We start from the raw sequence: 16,346 nt of genomic DNA, 5'->3' as shown, positions 1-16,346 counted from the left end.
TAACTGGCCAACGAATGCCATGGCGAAAACAAAAGACAAGTTAATGCGCATTAATGTTAACAACTCATTTGAGCAGCTGCCAAGCTTGAACAAACATTGACTGACCACTGCCAGTCAGTTTCTGGCGCTCCAGTCGCTCACTTAATCAAAAAGAAATTACGGAAATTTCTTAGATACGCTCTGCTGGAAATTATCCCAAAAGAGGACGGCACTAAATGTCAGCGAGCTTAATGAAATTCTCATTTTGGAGATTAAAAAGTTAACACTGGACTTGGCTTTCAACTGGGTTATTTGTTATGAAGATCATAAAGGTTATTACATTTGAAAGCTGCATGTTCTTTAAAAAAAATTGAGATCATATAAAGAAAAGAAATGAGTTTAATTTAAACGAAAGACTCGCATATTTATAATTGCTTTAACTTCATTTCATTTGGGAACATTAAACTTTAAAAAGGGGTAACCCTTTCCTGAAAAAATTAATCTCAGGTAGACTTTCCTAAACCTATTTTCGCTTTTATTTAAAATGTTATTAATGCAAATGTAGCAACAAACCATTAAATACAGTCTATGGTTAATTGATCTGAACAAAAAAAGAGGCTGTTAAACTTTTTCAGATTCTTAGCCATCAGCCTATTTTCGATTCTGATAAATTTTGTTTATAGCGGCTGGTAAACTTGGTACGAGCATATGCAAATCGGCTAACCAAAACGAAAGCCTGGCTCTGTGATTTGGAGCGAGCAACGGTTGTGCCGCTAGAGAAATGCCGCTCGATGGCAGCCAAACTGGTGCAGCATCAGCAACATTACACTGCACCACCACCACTATCGCCACCAACACTGAACGATTCCGCACCACCAGCTGCAATTTCACATTCTGAAAAACCAGATAAAAAACCACGAAATTTGCAATAATTCATAAGCCGGCGTACACCAGAAGACTTAATGGAGGGGGAGAAAAATGCGAAGGAGAATCGTGCAGAGTGCCCAATTTGAAAGCAATTTCACTGTCAACCACTCTGGGGAGGAGTGGCGGGGATTGGCGCCGAACCACTGTTTCGCTGTACTACTGTACCAGTGGAGCCAAGTGGATCCATTGGATGCCTGCAAGGGCGTCGACGCTGCCGTGCACAGAATGTTCAACGAAATGAAAACGAGTTTTGGCCCGGCTCCGAAAGCAGGTCACCAGAACGTAGACAACGTCCAGAGGCGGGCCCACAAGCCAAAGTTGATTGTCGGCCTTGCTGCAGTGCACTTTCCAGCCAAACATAAACGAGTTACAAAAAAAAGTTAAGCTAAAAACTTGGAAGGAAGACCAGAACCAGGAATACCCTTGAAGTTTAAAATGGTTCAATTATAAAATCATCTATTTTTAAAAGTCGAATTCCTCAGTCGGTTTTTTAATTTAAGTACTGTAGAATTTAATTAATAAACCAACCATTTTATAAACCAACAACCATTAATCGTTTTGATACCCCTTTCGGAATAATTGCAAAAAAACGACAGCAATGGGGAAAAGCAAGAAAGACGGCCCGGCTAATAATATTATTAAGCGCTTTGCATTATTGCTGCTGCCATAATTTTACGCTCCGGCACGTTTTTCCCACACTCGTCACACACTAACCGAAAACACAAAGCACGCATCCAATTTGTGATTACACCAATTGCCGTGTAGCAGTAGTTTTGCTCACAGCTAAGCGTTTTTATGAGCTTTCATTGCTTTTGATTAATTGAAAGTTAATTGGCCACGAGCCCCGCAAAGCCGTGAAACAGTTTGGTCACTGGAGCGTTGGCCCGCCACGCCTGATTTGCTTCTCTATCGTTGGTGGTCAATTTAAATTACGTTAGGCAGTTAGCGTTGCATCGTAATTATCAAACGGTCGTCGCCTGCCTGGGGCAGCGGTTGCTCGCCGGTTATGTTGCACGTTGCGTGAGGACTCTGATTAGCAGCTCAATTTGCATCAGGCGCAGAGTGCTTAATTTCATACATCGCAATGTTGATGATCAATAAACGTCATCAGCAAACTGTCTAGGTTGAAAATTGACATTATAAAAATAATGTTTGTGGCTCAAATGTTTGTAATTATGGACTTATTGTCAGTTAAGTCTTTTAGTAAACTTTGGGAAAACGTAATTATTACTTCAATCTATCTGGAAAAATAAATTTTATTATTGTCAAAGCAATTGAATGATGTAGTTCATACATAATTCACTGACAAGATTTTAAAATAACTATTTTCTTTTGAGTACACCCTAAAGATCTCCCAAACCGACATATGTAAATAGAAACGTATTTTAGCAAGCCTTATATATAAGCAATGTGTATAAAGTTGTAGGAAAATCAATATCCGATTAATTTAAGTTGTTTTATAATAACAGAATAATTAATAAAAATAAAACTATGTAAATTAGCATGACAAAAACAAAAAAAAATCTTCTTTAAAATAAAATGTATTTTATCATTGTAATTGTGCTTGTACTTCCTTTAGATTTGGGAAAAGGATATAATAATAATTGTATTTAGTGCCTTAGTAAGCAACATTTTAGGTATTGGAAAAGTTTACTTTTCATTTTCTTTCACTAACCCTTTCCAAGATTTCCGAGTTGTCTTCTTATGTGTTTACTGATTAATGACAGAAATTATTTTTTAAGTTAGCACCTAGAAAAGACGCCACCTGTTGGCCATTTCACCAAAATGAAAATAATGATTTTTCAAGCTTTCTCCAGCTTTCGTCAAGAAAGACCAAGTTTGTGTCTTAACTCTTTTGTTTTGCAGTCACTACTGTCTTCGAAAGCGCCGAGAAGTATGCAACACAATTTTTTAAGATCAATCGAATGCGCAAAAAAAGAAAAGGTTTTGGGAAAAATGGGTGTCGACAGTGAATCTGCCCCAAAGACTGAAAACCGAAAATTCATCTTGCATGGCTGCCGTCTAGTAAGTTAGACAGCTGCAATGCCACAAAAGAAGAATCACAATGCCAGTGGCAGGGGCAGTCACGCACGAGCTCAATAGCTTAGAACGAGCTGCAAGTGGGAATTTCGTTGCAAATGAAACTAAACAGCATTTCGGCGGCTTTCGCAGCGAAATCACGAAAGCGCAGCCCCATCATAGCCCGACAACAGCATCTGGCTAATTGCCGTGATATTTAGACTAAAACAAAGCGTGAGTTTTTTGTGTTTTGGTTTTATTTAATTTTTTTCTTTTTCAATTTCAGCAAACGCCCGACATGCGATTGGCCACCAGGTATAAAATGCATACGGTCCACCGGCCAGCACTCAGTTGAGCGCCCAAAGAGCAGTGCCTCACCTCACGGATTTCCATCGCCCAAGGAGCAGCTGCATCATCCCAAAATCGACAATCGAAAATCACCATCGCAGACATGATTAAGTACGTGTGGCATGTGGCAGCTCTGATGATTGTCTTCTGTTGGCTCTCAAGTGCCCGAAGTGCCACCTATCAGCATCAGAGCCTGAACAGTCTGAGTTCGGAATCTAAGCCGGAGGTGACTAATACCGTATTCGGATCCACGGGCATCTGGAAGGACATGTCGATGGTCTATCGCATTTACCAGCAGTGCTCCGGCGACAATATGTCCGTGTGCCTGAAGGTCAAATTGCTTACTGGGCTGGAAAAGGCCTTCCGATCCGCCAAAACCCTCTCCCTAATGGATGGCATTCAGTTTGTGAGTTCCGGTGGAGAGGGTGAGGAAATCAAGAGGGCACCCATCAGCGAACAGGATATTGAGGCAGTACTGCCTCGGAGTATTGAGGCAAAGGATCAGGTGCTAAACAATATGATTCTAAAGCGAGTGGGTAACTTTCTGCAAGATCACACACTGCAGGTTAGTTTCTAATTTATAAGCATAAAGAATGGAGCCCACAACTTTAATTGTCTAAATTCTTTATTTACTTTTTATCATAGATAAAATTCGACTCGGATGCGAATACGGTGGAGGGTCGCAAGAAGAAGGAGAAGAAAGGACACGGCGCCATGATCATGATTCCCTTGCTGCTCGGTGGCACTATTGTGCCCCTAGCCTACGGAGCCCTGGCCATGTTGGCAGGAAAGGCGCTGATCGTGTCCAAGTTGGCCCTGGTTTTGGCCTCGATCATTGGCATCAAGAAACTGTTGAGCGGAGGTGGCGGCGGCAAGGACTCTCATGAGGTGGTCGTCTCATCGGGCAGCCACTCCGGATGGGGCCGGGAACTGGATGCGTCCATCGCGTACAGTGGTTGGAAGCCGGCGGCTAAGGAAACTCTTGGCAGCGCCAAGAGCCTGTGAGTTAATATTGCATTTGCGAGCATAAAGTGAGATTGACGGAGAGTTAACCAAAGAAACGATCGCCGCAGAAACTGTCTGACTAATGTCTAGTTTAATTCGAGAAATCGATCATTAATTTAACGAACTAAATGTGTGTGTTAGGTTTAAGTAAGCGCTAATTAAATATAGTAAAATTCTGCTATCCGAAATATGCCTGAAAATCATTGTTTTCTTTCTCGAGACCACACCCCATTCATGAATTTATAACAACTACAGTTTAAATGAAATGGGCAAACGTGCGTGCCAAAAAGTGGCTGAGGGAACTCCCTCGCTTTCTACCAAAGTGAAAAAATACTTGCAAATACTATTGCTGTCATTTTTATAAGTTTTTTTAGTTAAAAATATTTTAAAATATTAAAAAATTACATAGCTTTTCTATAAAATGCTCCAAAGAGTTGAAACCCATAAATTACTTTAAAAGGATGAAACAAACCCTTTAATCTAATATGGTCAATACCATACCCCTTTTGTTGATTTTAATTAAGGTTTCAAAATTTTTCCGAAGGCTCTACAAGTGCAGCAATGGCTGCACATAAAGTACAATGAAACATTCATAGATCAAATATGCCCGAACACTTGGCAGGCTTCTCTTCTCTGCCCCAGTGCTCATTGTAGTGGCTTCTTTGGTATGCGACAATTTCACTTTTGAGCTTCTGCTTGAAATATTAATGAGCAGCCCAGAACACTGAACCAAGGTAACGACATACCCGACATGCTCCTCCTGTTCGTGCAGTCCCTCGGCTATAATGTTGTGGGTGCCCTTTACGTGAAAACTACTGACGTCATCAAGTTGGGACTTTCATTAATTGAAAATTATTCAAGCGTGTTCAAGGTAAGCTGAAGCCGGCGCTGAGACTTCGCACCCGGAATCCCAGCCAAGCGGAATGAAAGTGAAATTTTGAAAAGGTGTCAATTCGGAAGATGCCACCGAAAAGGGTTGGGGCATTAGCGGGTTGGGCCGAAACTGGGGATTGTTTGCCTTCAACGAGAGTTGCTTTAAGTTTGGCCATTTCTCTAGAGCGAATATTTCGCATGCCGATTGAGGTCATCTTGCCAAATGGACAGAGAAGAGTCTTGAGTGGGGGAGGGGGAGGCCGGCAGAAGATAGCTTGCAAATCAATTGGGCATACACTCAATTAAAGTGAAGTGAAACGATTTATGGAATATACTCAGATCATAAACTCTGACAAATTGCATTGCTTAACTGGACATGCCATCATCAAATTAAAATACCATTTCTCAGCCATAAGCGCATTTAAGTTTCAGAAAATCTCTCTGGCTCCGTTTTACCATTTTGGCCATGCCTCAAATTCTCCGATTATTTCTATATTACGTCATACACCTTTTGAAGTGCCATAGTTTAAATTGTGTAAAAATTTCAGCAATGAAATTACTTTTTCACTTTCATTGCGCACGCACTGTGTAAACATTTGTCTCGAATTTGATATAAAGTTGGTTAGTTACTGCCGACCTAAAGATACACTAATTATTGTTTATGAAGAAGCATTACGTGATATGAAACTTCTTAAATAATATCTTTTAACAAATAAAGCAAACTAAACTAAATAATTTATTGCAATGATCTTCTGGACTCAATGGACTAATGGTCAGTTAGGTTGTGGGATAGTTTTGGCTATAGGTAAGGGATATAACTTTATAGAGTATTTTCTGGTTGAGGAGACTGTAAGGGAACATGTCACAGCTTGACAGTCGCAGTCACATCCATCTATGTCCACGTGCATGGCATTTACATATTCCATCAACGGATTTTGGGCTCATGTTGCCGCTTTGGATAATCGTGTACGAAACGTTGAGTGGCTTTGCATCTAGATGCGAGTGTTTCTGTCTTATTTTCAAATGTATATATTTTTTTTTTGCTCTGGCCAGCATGCAAATCTTCGGCATAGCTTTCTTTCGGGGCACTTGTCTAATGCGTAAATTACCCGGTAAAATGATGAGACGATGAAACGAGAAGCAGTAGAAACAGCAGCTGAGACGTGTGGCAATTTTCGAGTGCTGCAAATTAAAGCGACATAATGCCAATGAAACTCTCGTGTTCGACTATCTGGTTTCGCTGTATTTGTATCTGTCTGTGGCTGTGCAACTGTCGACGATTGGATTGGCATACAAAAGTGCAGATACATTATGCGAGATGCTTGCTGGAGGCAAAAACAAACACATAAATAAAAAGCAAAATTAAAGTGAAATTTTTTCCACTATACCGCCGCGGCACAGCCAGCAAACTAGTTAATTTTCTATTTTACTCCAATTCGAGTGGCGGTTGCTTTCGACCAGCGGCCGCCATCTTAAATGGTGCTCTTGATTAACCGCCCACCGCCCACCCCCGTCACTGTGGGCTGGTGTTGTTGCAATTTGAAATGAAACCACTGCAGCAGCACTTTCTGCACCGCCTCAAATTAACAAGCAGCTGAAAGTGTGCCATCATCATCAAACTGCGGCGCCGCTAAGGAGCCTTAAATTCTTAAAAAAATATATAATTTAACGCTAATTAAATAGCGAGCCAAGAAAGAACATTATTTTTATTTTCATTCATCACGAATAGGGTTTTAGGGGTTACCATTACAATTTCTTAAATGCATTGTAAGTTCTTATTAAATTATTAATTCGGATGGCATTTAGAATCGATCAACATTCGCACCTGTTTAATAAATGACTGTTTTCAATTATCTAACTGATACTTGCTAAACTCATGAAAATATACTCCGAAAACCCTATTCTTTGAGATAATCACTTTAAGGTTTATTGTTAACCATATAAAGTAAATTATGTGTGTATTATGCCTAAACAATAAGCCTTCTCCCTCTGACAGGCAAACAGCTAACAGCCGCATAAGTGTGTTGACAAACAACAACTGCCAACGAGCTCTGCTGGCGTCAACGCTGACTGCACTGCCAACTACCGACCGCCGACGGCGACTGCGGCGCTCACCTGTCCAGGTGAGGCTAAGCCCCAGCTTCGGCTGCAACCTGGCCTGCCGGCCGATGCGCCTCCTCGTCTTCGCACTCGCATTCGCACTCGTCGGTGTTTATTTAAATTCTAAGCTCGGCTACCGTTTCTCTGTGGGATGGGGGGCAAATAGAGGGGAGCCAGGCTAAAAGGCTGGCCAGTGCCGGGGGGCAGTGGGGCCTCGCTAAAGCGACAACAACAAGATTGTCGTCGCTGCTGGCCAGCGCTGCTCAGCTCTGCTTCGGAATAAAACTCGATCCGCGTGCGTCTTCTAGCACAGTTTACCGGTTGCCTTCTGACCGACAGATCGAACTCACGCCAATCGAGCGCAGTGCACTCAATCAAACGATTATCCTCCAGTGACAGGAAGTGGCAGGATACCAGCCAGTGACAAGTGTTTGTGTACAGAGAAAACTCAAATCAAAAACCTAAAATCATGTTTAAGTTCGTGTGTTTGTTCGCGCTGATTGCCTCCACGGCAGCAGCCGCTTCTGAGGCCGACAGCCTGCTCACCAGCGCCCTGAAGATGGTCAAGGACTGTGGAGAGAGATCGATGGTCTTGTGCATGAAGGTAACATTTTTGGGAAGCCAAGCCTAAACACAAAAATAAAATACCTTTAACCCCTAAAAGGAACGCGCCTTGCACTATTTTGATAACGAGAACGGCGATGTGCGACTAACTGAGGGCATTGCCCTGGTCAAGACCGATGACATCCCGGTGGGCCGTTCCCTGAACGACGTCCAGCTGCCTGAGGAGGTGGAGGCCCGCGAGGCCGAGGTTGACTCTCTGCTGGTGGAGCGTGTGGCCCGATTCTTCGGCACTCACACTCTGCAGTTCAAGGTGCCCAAGGACTCTATCCAGGACATGCAGCGCGCCCTCGAGGAATGTAAGTATCACTGGGGCTGGGAAGCGACTCGCGATCGATTAGATTGCTCATAAGTCATGGTTCTGGTTTGACCAACTCTTTGCCAATTTGGGTTAGTAATGCAGGCGACCAGTTTTTGTTGTCTGTTTGATTTTTTTAAGCGGGCAGATGGCTCGGACTGAAATCCTGTTTTCACTGTTAAGTCGCTGCCATATCGAGGTCATCCTGTAGCCATGTAGCGGTGCATTGGCAGCCAGTTGGCTATTAATTGCACTTTAGTCAGCTAGTTAGGCTTACTTTCTTTTTGTGCCGTGGTGGCGGCGGCGGCCGCGGCAATTTCCGATTTCTAAACGCAGCCACATAGAAAGCGGCCGATCCTGTTCGCCACTAATTATTTGTGCTCCAATTGCTAATGAGCGGTCAGCTATGATTAACCAGCGAAAGTACTAAATGCAAATAGCTATCAAAACGAATACTTATTTATGAAATATTACGAAAATCCTTTTTACTCCCACAGCCCGTGGCAAGAAGAAGGAGAAGAAGAAGTACCTGATGCCCCTGCTAATGCTTTTCAAACTGAAAATGGCCGCTCTCCTGCCCTTGGCCATTGGCTTCCTGGCCCTGATCTCCTTCAAGGCTCTCGTGATCGGCAAGATCGCCCTGCTCCTCTCCGGCATCATTGGCCTGAAGAAGCTTTTGGAGTCCAAGAAGGAGAACTATGAGGTGGTGGCGCATCCCCACTACGAGCACGAGCACAGCTACGGACGATCCCTGCAGCAGGACTCCCAGGCGCAGCAAATGGCCTACGCGGCGTACAAGCAATAAGCCAAAAACGAAACCGCAGCAGCTGTAGCAGCAACCATCAGTGCAATACTCGGAGGGCCGTCTAATTTATTTTATTTATTTAATTTATTTGTATAGCATAGTTCATGCCAGGCTTAAACACATAAGGCGCCATTAATGATTTGAGACACAAACTAAAGCAAACATAACATAAAACCAGCAGCACCCCCATAGTGTATAAGTTGAACACAGATTGCAAAAACAAAAGATACAATAGTGGCGGAGCAAGAAGGGGGCAGCCTAAGCCATTTAATTTTAATCTTAATCTCACAAATGACTGCAACTCTTGTATTAATACTCAGAGCTTTACTATTGACTACAGCTTAAAACTCTATGCCTAATCTTAACAAAACTGCTTAACTCTGAACTGCTAAAAGGCTCAGGCCAATCCCCCTTTAGAATTGCTCTGCCCCTCTCTACCAAACTTAGAAATCAACAATAAAAGAAATGCCGCATTTATCTCGAAACGATGTTTTAATTTTTCAGTGAAATATCGCTCATACGCCGCGTGTGCAGCGAAATGCTTTCACTCTTTCACCAAAGAGGAACGGGGCCAGTGATATCAATTGCATGTGCGACACACAAAATCATGAAGTGAATTTCACTTGAGTCAGCGAGGCGTGTAGAAGCCTCGGTTGGTCAGTTTGAGGCACAATCACATCCCCTTCTGCCCACGTTGCCACATACATCTATCGGCTATCCAATGTCGCTCCAGAAAACACACTCATAAACTCGCACATCTCGGAAAAATCTAATGAAAGTAGCGACCTGGTTTTTAGTTTTTGCATTCACAGTGCAACACGTACGCCCAGTAATCCCCAATCCCCAAAGCAAATGGGGTGTGTGATTACAGAGAGAAAATATTTTTGAATAAAATGTGTTGATTTATCAAGCTAAAAGTTATATACTCCAAAACGCAAAGCACAGAACTAGCAATAGATACAAATATTTAAATTTAGGAAAAAATTTTATTATTAGAAGCTTTGCAAACTTTATTTCTTCAAGTGCTTAAACAGTGCCAATGGCTTGGATGTGGATGCAAACGTGAATTCATGTTTCAGACTTGGGAGCACGCCTCGCGGCTGCAATTTATGGCCGTCGGCATTCGGTATTCGGCATATAAATGGCCAAAACCGACAAAACGGTCAAAATGGCCAAAGGTCTACTTAGCCGCCTCGTATATCTTCTTTTTTTGTGACTATTTGTAAACAACTGAAGGCAACTGGCCGTGAATTTCAAGTATTGGCGGTGAAAGTGTTTATTAATACAATTTCTTTTTTGTCGCGGCGCATTGCAATTGGAAATTTATTGGTCGAAGGCCATATACTCGAACTAATTGAACTTAGACTGAGGACTCCCGACATGAAAACAATTATTTAAGAAACAACCGCCCGGATTCCACAGCTAATCAAAAGTCAAAAGTCCTTAAAATGTTTTCAAGGAAGTCTGCTTTTCCCCGACTGTCTGCACAGTTTTATTATTTTCCAAGTACTAGACAAAATCCCTGAGGTGTCTTAGGGTGTAAAGGTGTCTGAAACGTTCTTCAGGGAGCATATTAAAAAGCGCTAAGACCGCAAATGACCTTGAAGTTGGTGTCTTGGAAGCTGTCGACGTGTTGGCAACACTAAACTTTTATTGCATCTTTTTCAGACAGCGCCTGAAAGTATTCACCGACTCTCTACATAAACTGCATGAGATTATTGCAACAACTTTTTAATACTCTTTTGCTTGACATGAGATTAACTTGAGTACGTCAGGGATTTCTTGGCTTAGTAGTTTAAAGATTCTTGAATTTAAGGGAAAATTAACGAATTTTATGGTGATCCGAGTAGCAAACATTAGTTGCTAGTGAGGAACATTTTTAAATATAAAATCCTAGAAAGTAGTTTGAGATTTATGCAATAGCAGTACTATTTACTATAGCTCATAATATTTACTAAATATCGTTTTTCTGCTTGTTTGTTTTCATAATTGACCAGCAGTAATTTTCAAGTTTTGTGTGTAAACGATGGCACATTTCTGGTAATTCTTTAAATCTCCTCTCTTTATTTAATAGCCGTGCATTAGGCAAGGTAATTGTAGATTTTCCGAACCGACCGTAATGCGGCACCTGCGGGAGTTTCATAATTTCTTTGGAATAATAATAACCCATTACATAATGGTCGAGATGTGCGAAAAATTGGCCACAAGTCGACGCAGCTTTGGGTCGTGTGCACTGACCATGACCATGCCGGCCAAAATAGTGGAAACAAATGCCTCAAAGCCGACGAAGACAAAGATGAAGCCGAGGAGCCCCGACTTGGCGTTGATGTAAAACAATTTCCGTTATTGGGCCATGTGCAAAAAGCTGCGCGTTAACTGAATGAGAGCAGATTTGGCCAAAGACCCAGTTGATTATTGTATAACAAGATGAAGTCCGGCCGACTGTATATAATCCAAGGGTCAGCTAGCCAGCGGGCTCAGTTCAGATCCATACATGGACTGGATGACCACCATGTCGCTACTGGATTTAGTATTCCTTCTCTTCGGTTTCCTGCAGCTGAAATCGGTAGTAACAAGTGACTTATCCACCGTGAGCTCGGAATTTAAGCAGTGTGTTCGTGGAGCTCAGAAGCCCAAGTTAAGTGAATGTTTGGGTCGGTCCGCTCTGAATTTCATCCAACGCTTGGATGAGAGTGATAATGTCCGGTTTGTGGAGGACTTCGTGACGGTTAAAAGTGAAACTGCTGCGGTCAGATCATTGGCCAATGTCCTGGACACAGATCCCGTGGATTTCCGGGGCATCCTAGAAAATGCTGGGGCCGTGATGGGGCAGCGAAGCCTGGAATGGCACATGGATGGATTGTATCCGGGTCTTATGTTTAAAATTGGACCCACTTTCGATGCAAACAGCGTTGCGGAATTTGTTTTAGAAGGAGCAGGCCAGGGAGAGAGACAATTCGGTATCGACGAACCAACGACGGGTAGGAAACATTTACATGAATAATCTAAACCGCTTTTTAAATATCTTAGATATCAATAATTGCCTAAATAATAAAGTATCTTGTCTAGACAAGTTCTTGCTTCACTTCCCAAAAGTCATTTAAAAGTTTGAATAACCACTCATATTAATTTTACTCACTTATTTTATTTTCCAGGCCGTCTGTTGGCTAAACAGTACCTTCTTCCCTTCCTACTCGGTCTAAAGTTTAACCTAGTGGCCCTCGTTCCCCTCTTATTTGCTGGAATTTGTTTGCTTCTCAAAAAGTCACTATTTCTTGTCAAACTGGCGGTCTATGTGAGCAGTTTTCTGGGACTTGGAGGAGTTTTTGGGTCTTTGGGCGGCTTGGGCGGCCTGGGCGGAGGATTCGGAGGCGGTAATTTCGCCAGCTTTGGTGGCTCGAACTTTGGCTTCGGTGGAGGCTTTCACGGGCCTCACCGACCAGTAGGTCACTTTCCGGGAAAAACTACAGTATTTGGCCAGGGAGATGAGCTGCACCACCAGTACGATGTTCACGAGGCATCTCCATACCGGCGCAGCGAGCGGAAAGTTCGATTTGAGCAGCCACGAACCGCAGAGTTACCTGCCAAAACACAACCGACTATGGCCCACCCGCCTATTAAGCCACCCACCGAAGACCGTTTCTATGACTTTGAAAACCAGCGAAGGCCCAGCAACAAGTTATTGGCAGCCAGTTTAGAGCAGGAGGGTGGCCTTCTGATGCGAAACTTTCAGGATGTCAGTGGAATGAAAGGCTGGCAGGCGGTGGACGTGAGATCTTTGTAAGAAATAACTTTGGTACACTCTGAAAAATGAAATCAAAGATTTCAGAAGAACCTCCCTTTAATTTAATATAAAATCTTTATACCACAATCATTAGTCAATGTAATAGAAAATTAAGCTAGACGTATAACAAAATATAAACAAATATCAGTATTAGTACATTCAGATTATTTTTCCAGGTGTGTCTATTAGCCAAATTTGTGTGCTTTCGAAAAATGAAAGTTTACTTAACCGAAAAAAGTGCGATTCGGTTTCAGTTTTCGTCAAGTCAAGGTTCAGCAAGCAGACTTCTGAAAACTTTTCTATTTGATTCCTATCAAGAGTGCAGTGTCGTGCTTTGACAAGCGATTTAATTGCTAACCCGCATAGACCAAGGAATTATAAATACCGGGTCACACCACTTTCCGGGGTTATTTGTACTTTAAACGGCATTAAAAGAGGTCTCCCTTAAGCTTCGTTATAGAACTTTTAGAATATGTGGCGTGTTCTTTTTGTGCAATTTGTTCTGCTGGAAAGTTCGGTTTTCGCTTTAAGCCACAAAGTAAATGAGACTTTTGGAGAAGCCAGGGCGTACAACTGGAGTCCCCGCAGTCTGGGCAGGATTATAGCCCACTGCCTGGGCGGATCGGAGATGTGGGACTGTCTAGGAAACGAGAGCGAACGATTGTTGGACTATGCAGCCCAGGATAATAGCACTTGGCAGATCAGTGACTATCTGAGCATCGAACCTTTGGATGGACATCAGACGCAGGAGAGAAGACGGATGGACTTGGGTCTGGCTGGGAAAATAATGGGATTGATCCAGGCAAAGGCACTACGTATTCAGATGCCACGACAGTTGACCATTTCGAATGCCATCGACGATTTTGGCAGCGAGCTGGGCTTTGATCAAGGTACTTATTCGAGCGTAAATGATAAGGTCGATAAGTTATTTGGTGGATTCGGTAGTTTCGAAGTGCATGCAACCACCACAAGTTCAGATTCAGATAAAGATAAAGATAAGCTAAAGAAAAAGAAAAAGAATAAGTCTAAAAAAAAGAAAAAATCTAAGAAAAAGAAAAAACCGAAGAAAAAGAAAAAATCTAAGAAAAAAAAGAAAGACAAGAATAAAGATAAAAATAAAAACTGCTCCAAAAAAACAGGTCGCAAAAAGAAGGACAAAGACAAGCACATGGCCATGATGGGCGGCATGATCATGATGGCAACTTTAGCCCAAATGTTCCTGGGGAAGGTCATCCTCATCGCCGGCTCCGCCTTCATTATGGCCAAGATCGCCCTCGTCATATCGCTATTGGTGAGTAGATCCTGAGATTCCAGAACAGTTCTGTCCAAATTGTTGGCGCTACGTCTCTCTCCGCAGGGCAGTCTAAAAAAGGGTACGACTGGACACAGTGGTAGTGGTGGCGGCGGTGGCACCACCGAGCACGTGGTGGTGCACTCAAGCCATGAGAGCGGCTGGCACCGTAGCATGCCCACCCACGACTACGCCTCCATTCAGACAATGGAGCAGGTAGAGGAGCCGCCCATGGAGTTCTACCAGGCCTATCAGATGGAGCCACTGAAGCGACGCCTGCATCAGACGGAGATTACCGCCCCGCAGGCCCATCCGGAAATCACCAAACCAACTCCGGGATTTCTTTAGTCCACAGTTAGTTAGTGCGCAACTTTACGCACTCTAAGCACTTTTGTAAAATACACTGCCAATATATTTTAGAAAAAAATTCCCTTTTTTATTCCCCACCATTTAAAATCAACACCTGAATTTCTTTTTTTAATGCTCGTTCTGTGGTAACATAATAACTAAGATAACTAAACTTAAACTGGAGGGCTTTCGATAGTAAATACAAATTCAGATAGATTGGTCTAAGGTTCCTTGGGATCTTTGGTTCTGGAGCCGCTACTACTTCTGCTGCCCCCCTGGTGGATTCTGTGCGGCGCCTTCTTATCGCGACCCCTTGGCATTGGGCGTGGCAGAGGCACCCACCTGGGGCATCCAGGCCTGGTAGGCCTTGTCCTGCATCATCATCTCGTCGTCGATGCTGCGGTGGTAGGAGCCTCCGTCGTGGCCACCGGTGTCGTATTCGCCCTGGTGGCTGGAGGAGTAGGTGTGGCTCTGTTGTACCTGTGGATGCTTCACGATTTCGTATGTGGTCTTCTCACCGCCGTCGTGGCCCACAAGTTTCTTTAAACCGATAATGGCGCTAATGATTAGCGCTATTTTTCCCACTATCAACGCCTTGCCGGCCACAATGGCAATCGAATGGTAGGCCATTTTCAGGATAGCTGTTTTTAGAAGAACGGCAGCAATGAACGGTCCCAAGTACTTCTTATCATCCTTCTTCTTGCGACCTTCACTGTCGCCCCCTGGCATAAAATAGTTGTAGAGGTTCTGCAGCCAGTCCTGACCGTTCCGCTCCCCAAATTTCAGCAGTCTCGGCAGATTTACCTGCAGCTGATGGGTGTGAACAAAGCTGAAGAATCGCTCCAGAAGCAAAGCATCTAAACTTTTTCCTGACATGTGCTCCAAGTCCCGATTGGTTAGCTGGCTTTCCACCAGGCCAGAACGACCACTTCGCGTATCCGGACTGAAGGAATCCCGACGTACCAAACTAACTCCATCAATGATTCCCAGCTGCTGGACTTTCAGAGCTCTTCCCAGGAGACGGGCTCCTTGGACCTTGCAGCACCAGAAGATGTCGTCGCTATCGGCACACTGCCCGTACACGTGCCTCACTGTTCGCAGCAAGCCGCTCTCCGCTGAACTGAAACTCGGGTTTGTTGTGGTTTGTGCCTCCAAGGCCGAAAAGGCTTCAAAGGCCGCCAGCAGCAAGGCGATTAATAGACCCAGACGCGAATCCATTCTTGGCGTGTCCCCAATCCTTGCTAGCTTCACTCTGTCTTTACTCTCCCGATTTTTTGCTGCGGCAGCTGCTCGGATTCCTCTTGGCCAACTGATCTTGTGCGCCAGTTTGTCCGCCAAATTTATACACTTTACCTTGCCACAATTAGCCAGGCAGCCGTTGCAGAGAGTTTTGCTTTTCTTACAGTAGAGCCAATGCACAGGGAGAATTGCAGAATAAAATATGTATTTGGAAATAAAACGTTCAAGTTATATATTATGGCTTTATTTTATGGCCAAAAAAAAACAATCCTTAAAAAAATTTTATGGAAAATACCAAATAATGAAAATTACTTCTCTCCTTTCTTTATTGTTTCCTAAGCTAATGTTTTATATTAATATTTTTTTAAGTGCAACAATACCTGGTGGCTATTTAGAGCGTAGTATGCATGATGAGTGCACCCAGCAGCTGCTCACAGCCTGCCTGGCAGATATTAAAGCAAAGCTTCGCTGCAGATTTAGTGCAATTTCCAGGCCAATCCGGCTGCAGGGGAGCAATTTTATTGCTCATTGCCGTAATTAGCAAATCTTGGCAATTATTTTATTATTTTTAGCACTGGCTCGGCCTAATGATTTTTTCCAACCACCTCCAACGCCCACTTTCATCAGCAGACTGTGAAACCAATGCGAATGCTAAGATCTTCTCTTGCCTAGGCTCAGGCTTTCGTTTGTACACGCAAAGATTTTGGGC

At 43.3% G+C, this 16,346-nt stretch overlaps 5 protein-coding genes across 5 annotated transcripts; 4 read left to right on the top strand and 1 right to left on the bottom strand.

Annotated features, from left to right (window-relative positions):
• Positions 1 to 2,613: 2,613 nt before the first annotated feature.
• LOC6499176 lies at positions 2,614 to 4,478 on the top strand. The gene is made up of 2 exons (XM_032449805.2): positions 2,614 to 3,838; positions 3,919 to 4,478. Exons 1-2 carry the CDS (start codon positions 3,377 to 3,379, stop codon positions 4,276 to 4,278), a joined length of 822 nt encoding a protein of 273 aa, XP_032305696.1. The 5' UTR covers positions 2,614 to 3,376; the 3' UTR covers positions 4,279 to 4,478.
• A 3,054-nt stretch (positions 4,479 to 7,532) lies between these two features.
• On the top strand, positions 7,533 to 9,452 carry LOC6499177. Its single transcript, XM_001955125.4, has 3 exons — positions 7,533 to 7,855; positions 7,916 to 8,171; positions 8,668 to 9,452. Exons 1-3 carry the CDS (start codon positions 7,721 to 7,723, stop codon positions 8,973 to 8,975), a joined length of 699 nt encoding a protein of 232 aa, XP_001955161.1. The 5' UTR covers positions 7,533 to 7,720; the 3' UTR covers positions 8,976 to 9,452.
• A 2,007-nt stretch (positions 9,453 to 11,459) lies between these two features.
• LOC123257298 lies at positions 11,460 to 12,873 on the top strand. The gene is made up of 2 exons (XM_044715892.1): positions 11,460 to 11,956; positions 12,131 to 12,873. The coding sequence occupies exons 1-2, from the start codon at positions 11,470 to 11,472 to the stop codon at positions 12,757 to 12,759; spliced, it is 1,116 nt and encodes a 371-aa protein (XP_044571827.1). The 5' UTR covers positions 11,460 to 11,469; the 3' UTR covers positions 12,760 to 12,873.
• A 266-nt stretch (positions 12,874 to 13,139) lies between these two features.
• Positions 13,140 to 14,398, top strand: LOC6499178. Its single transcript, XM_001955124.3, has 3 exons — positions 13,140 to 13,649; positions 13,899 to 14,050; positions 14,117 to 14,398. Exons 1-3 carry the CDS (start codon positions 13,232 to 13,234, stop codon positions 14,396 to 14,398), a joined length of 852 nt encoding a protein of 283 aa, XP_001955160.3. The 5' UTR covers positions 13,140 to 13,231.
• Positions 14,399 to 14,502: 104 nt separating this feature from the next.
• LOC6501395 lies at positions 14,503 to 15,697 on the bottom strand. The gene has a single exon (XM_001955123.3). The coding sequence runs from the start codon at positions 15,614 to 15,616 to the stop codon at positions 14,699 to 14,701; it is 918 nt and encodes a 305-aa protein (XP_001955159.1). The 5' UTR covers positions 15,617 to 15,697; the 3' UTR covers positions 14,503 to 14,698.
• Between the last annotated feature and the right edge of the window lie 649 nt (positions 15,698 to 16,346).

The sequence above is a fragment of the Drosophila ananassae genome, chromosome 2L (assembly GCF_017639315.1).
Source record: "Drosophila ananassae strain 14024-0371.13 chromosome 2L, ASM1763931v2, whole genome shotgun sequence".
Taxonomy (NCBI): Eukaryota; Metazoa; Arthropoda; class Insecta; order Diptera; family Drosophilidae; genus Drosophila; species Drosophila ananassae.
Note: the sequence above shows the minus strand (reverse complement) of the source record. Positions and strands in the feature narration are given on the sequence as shown.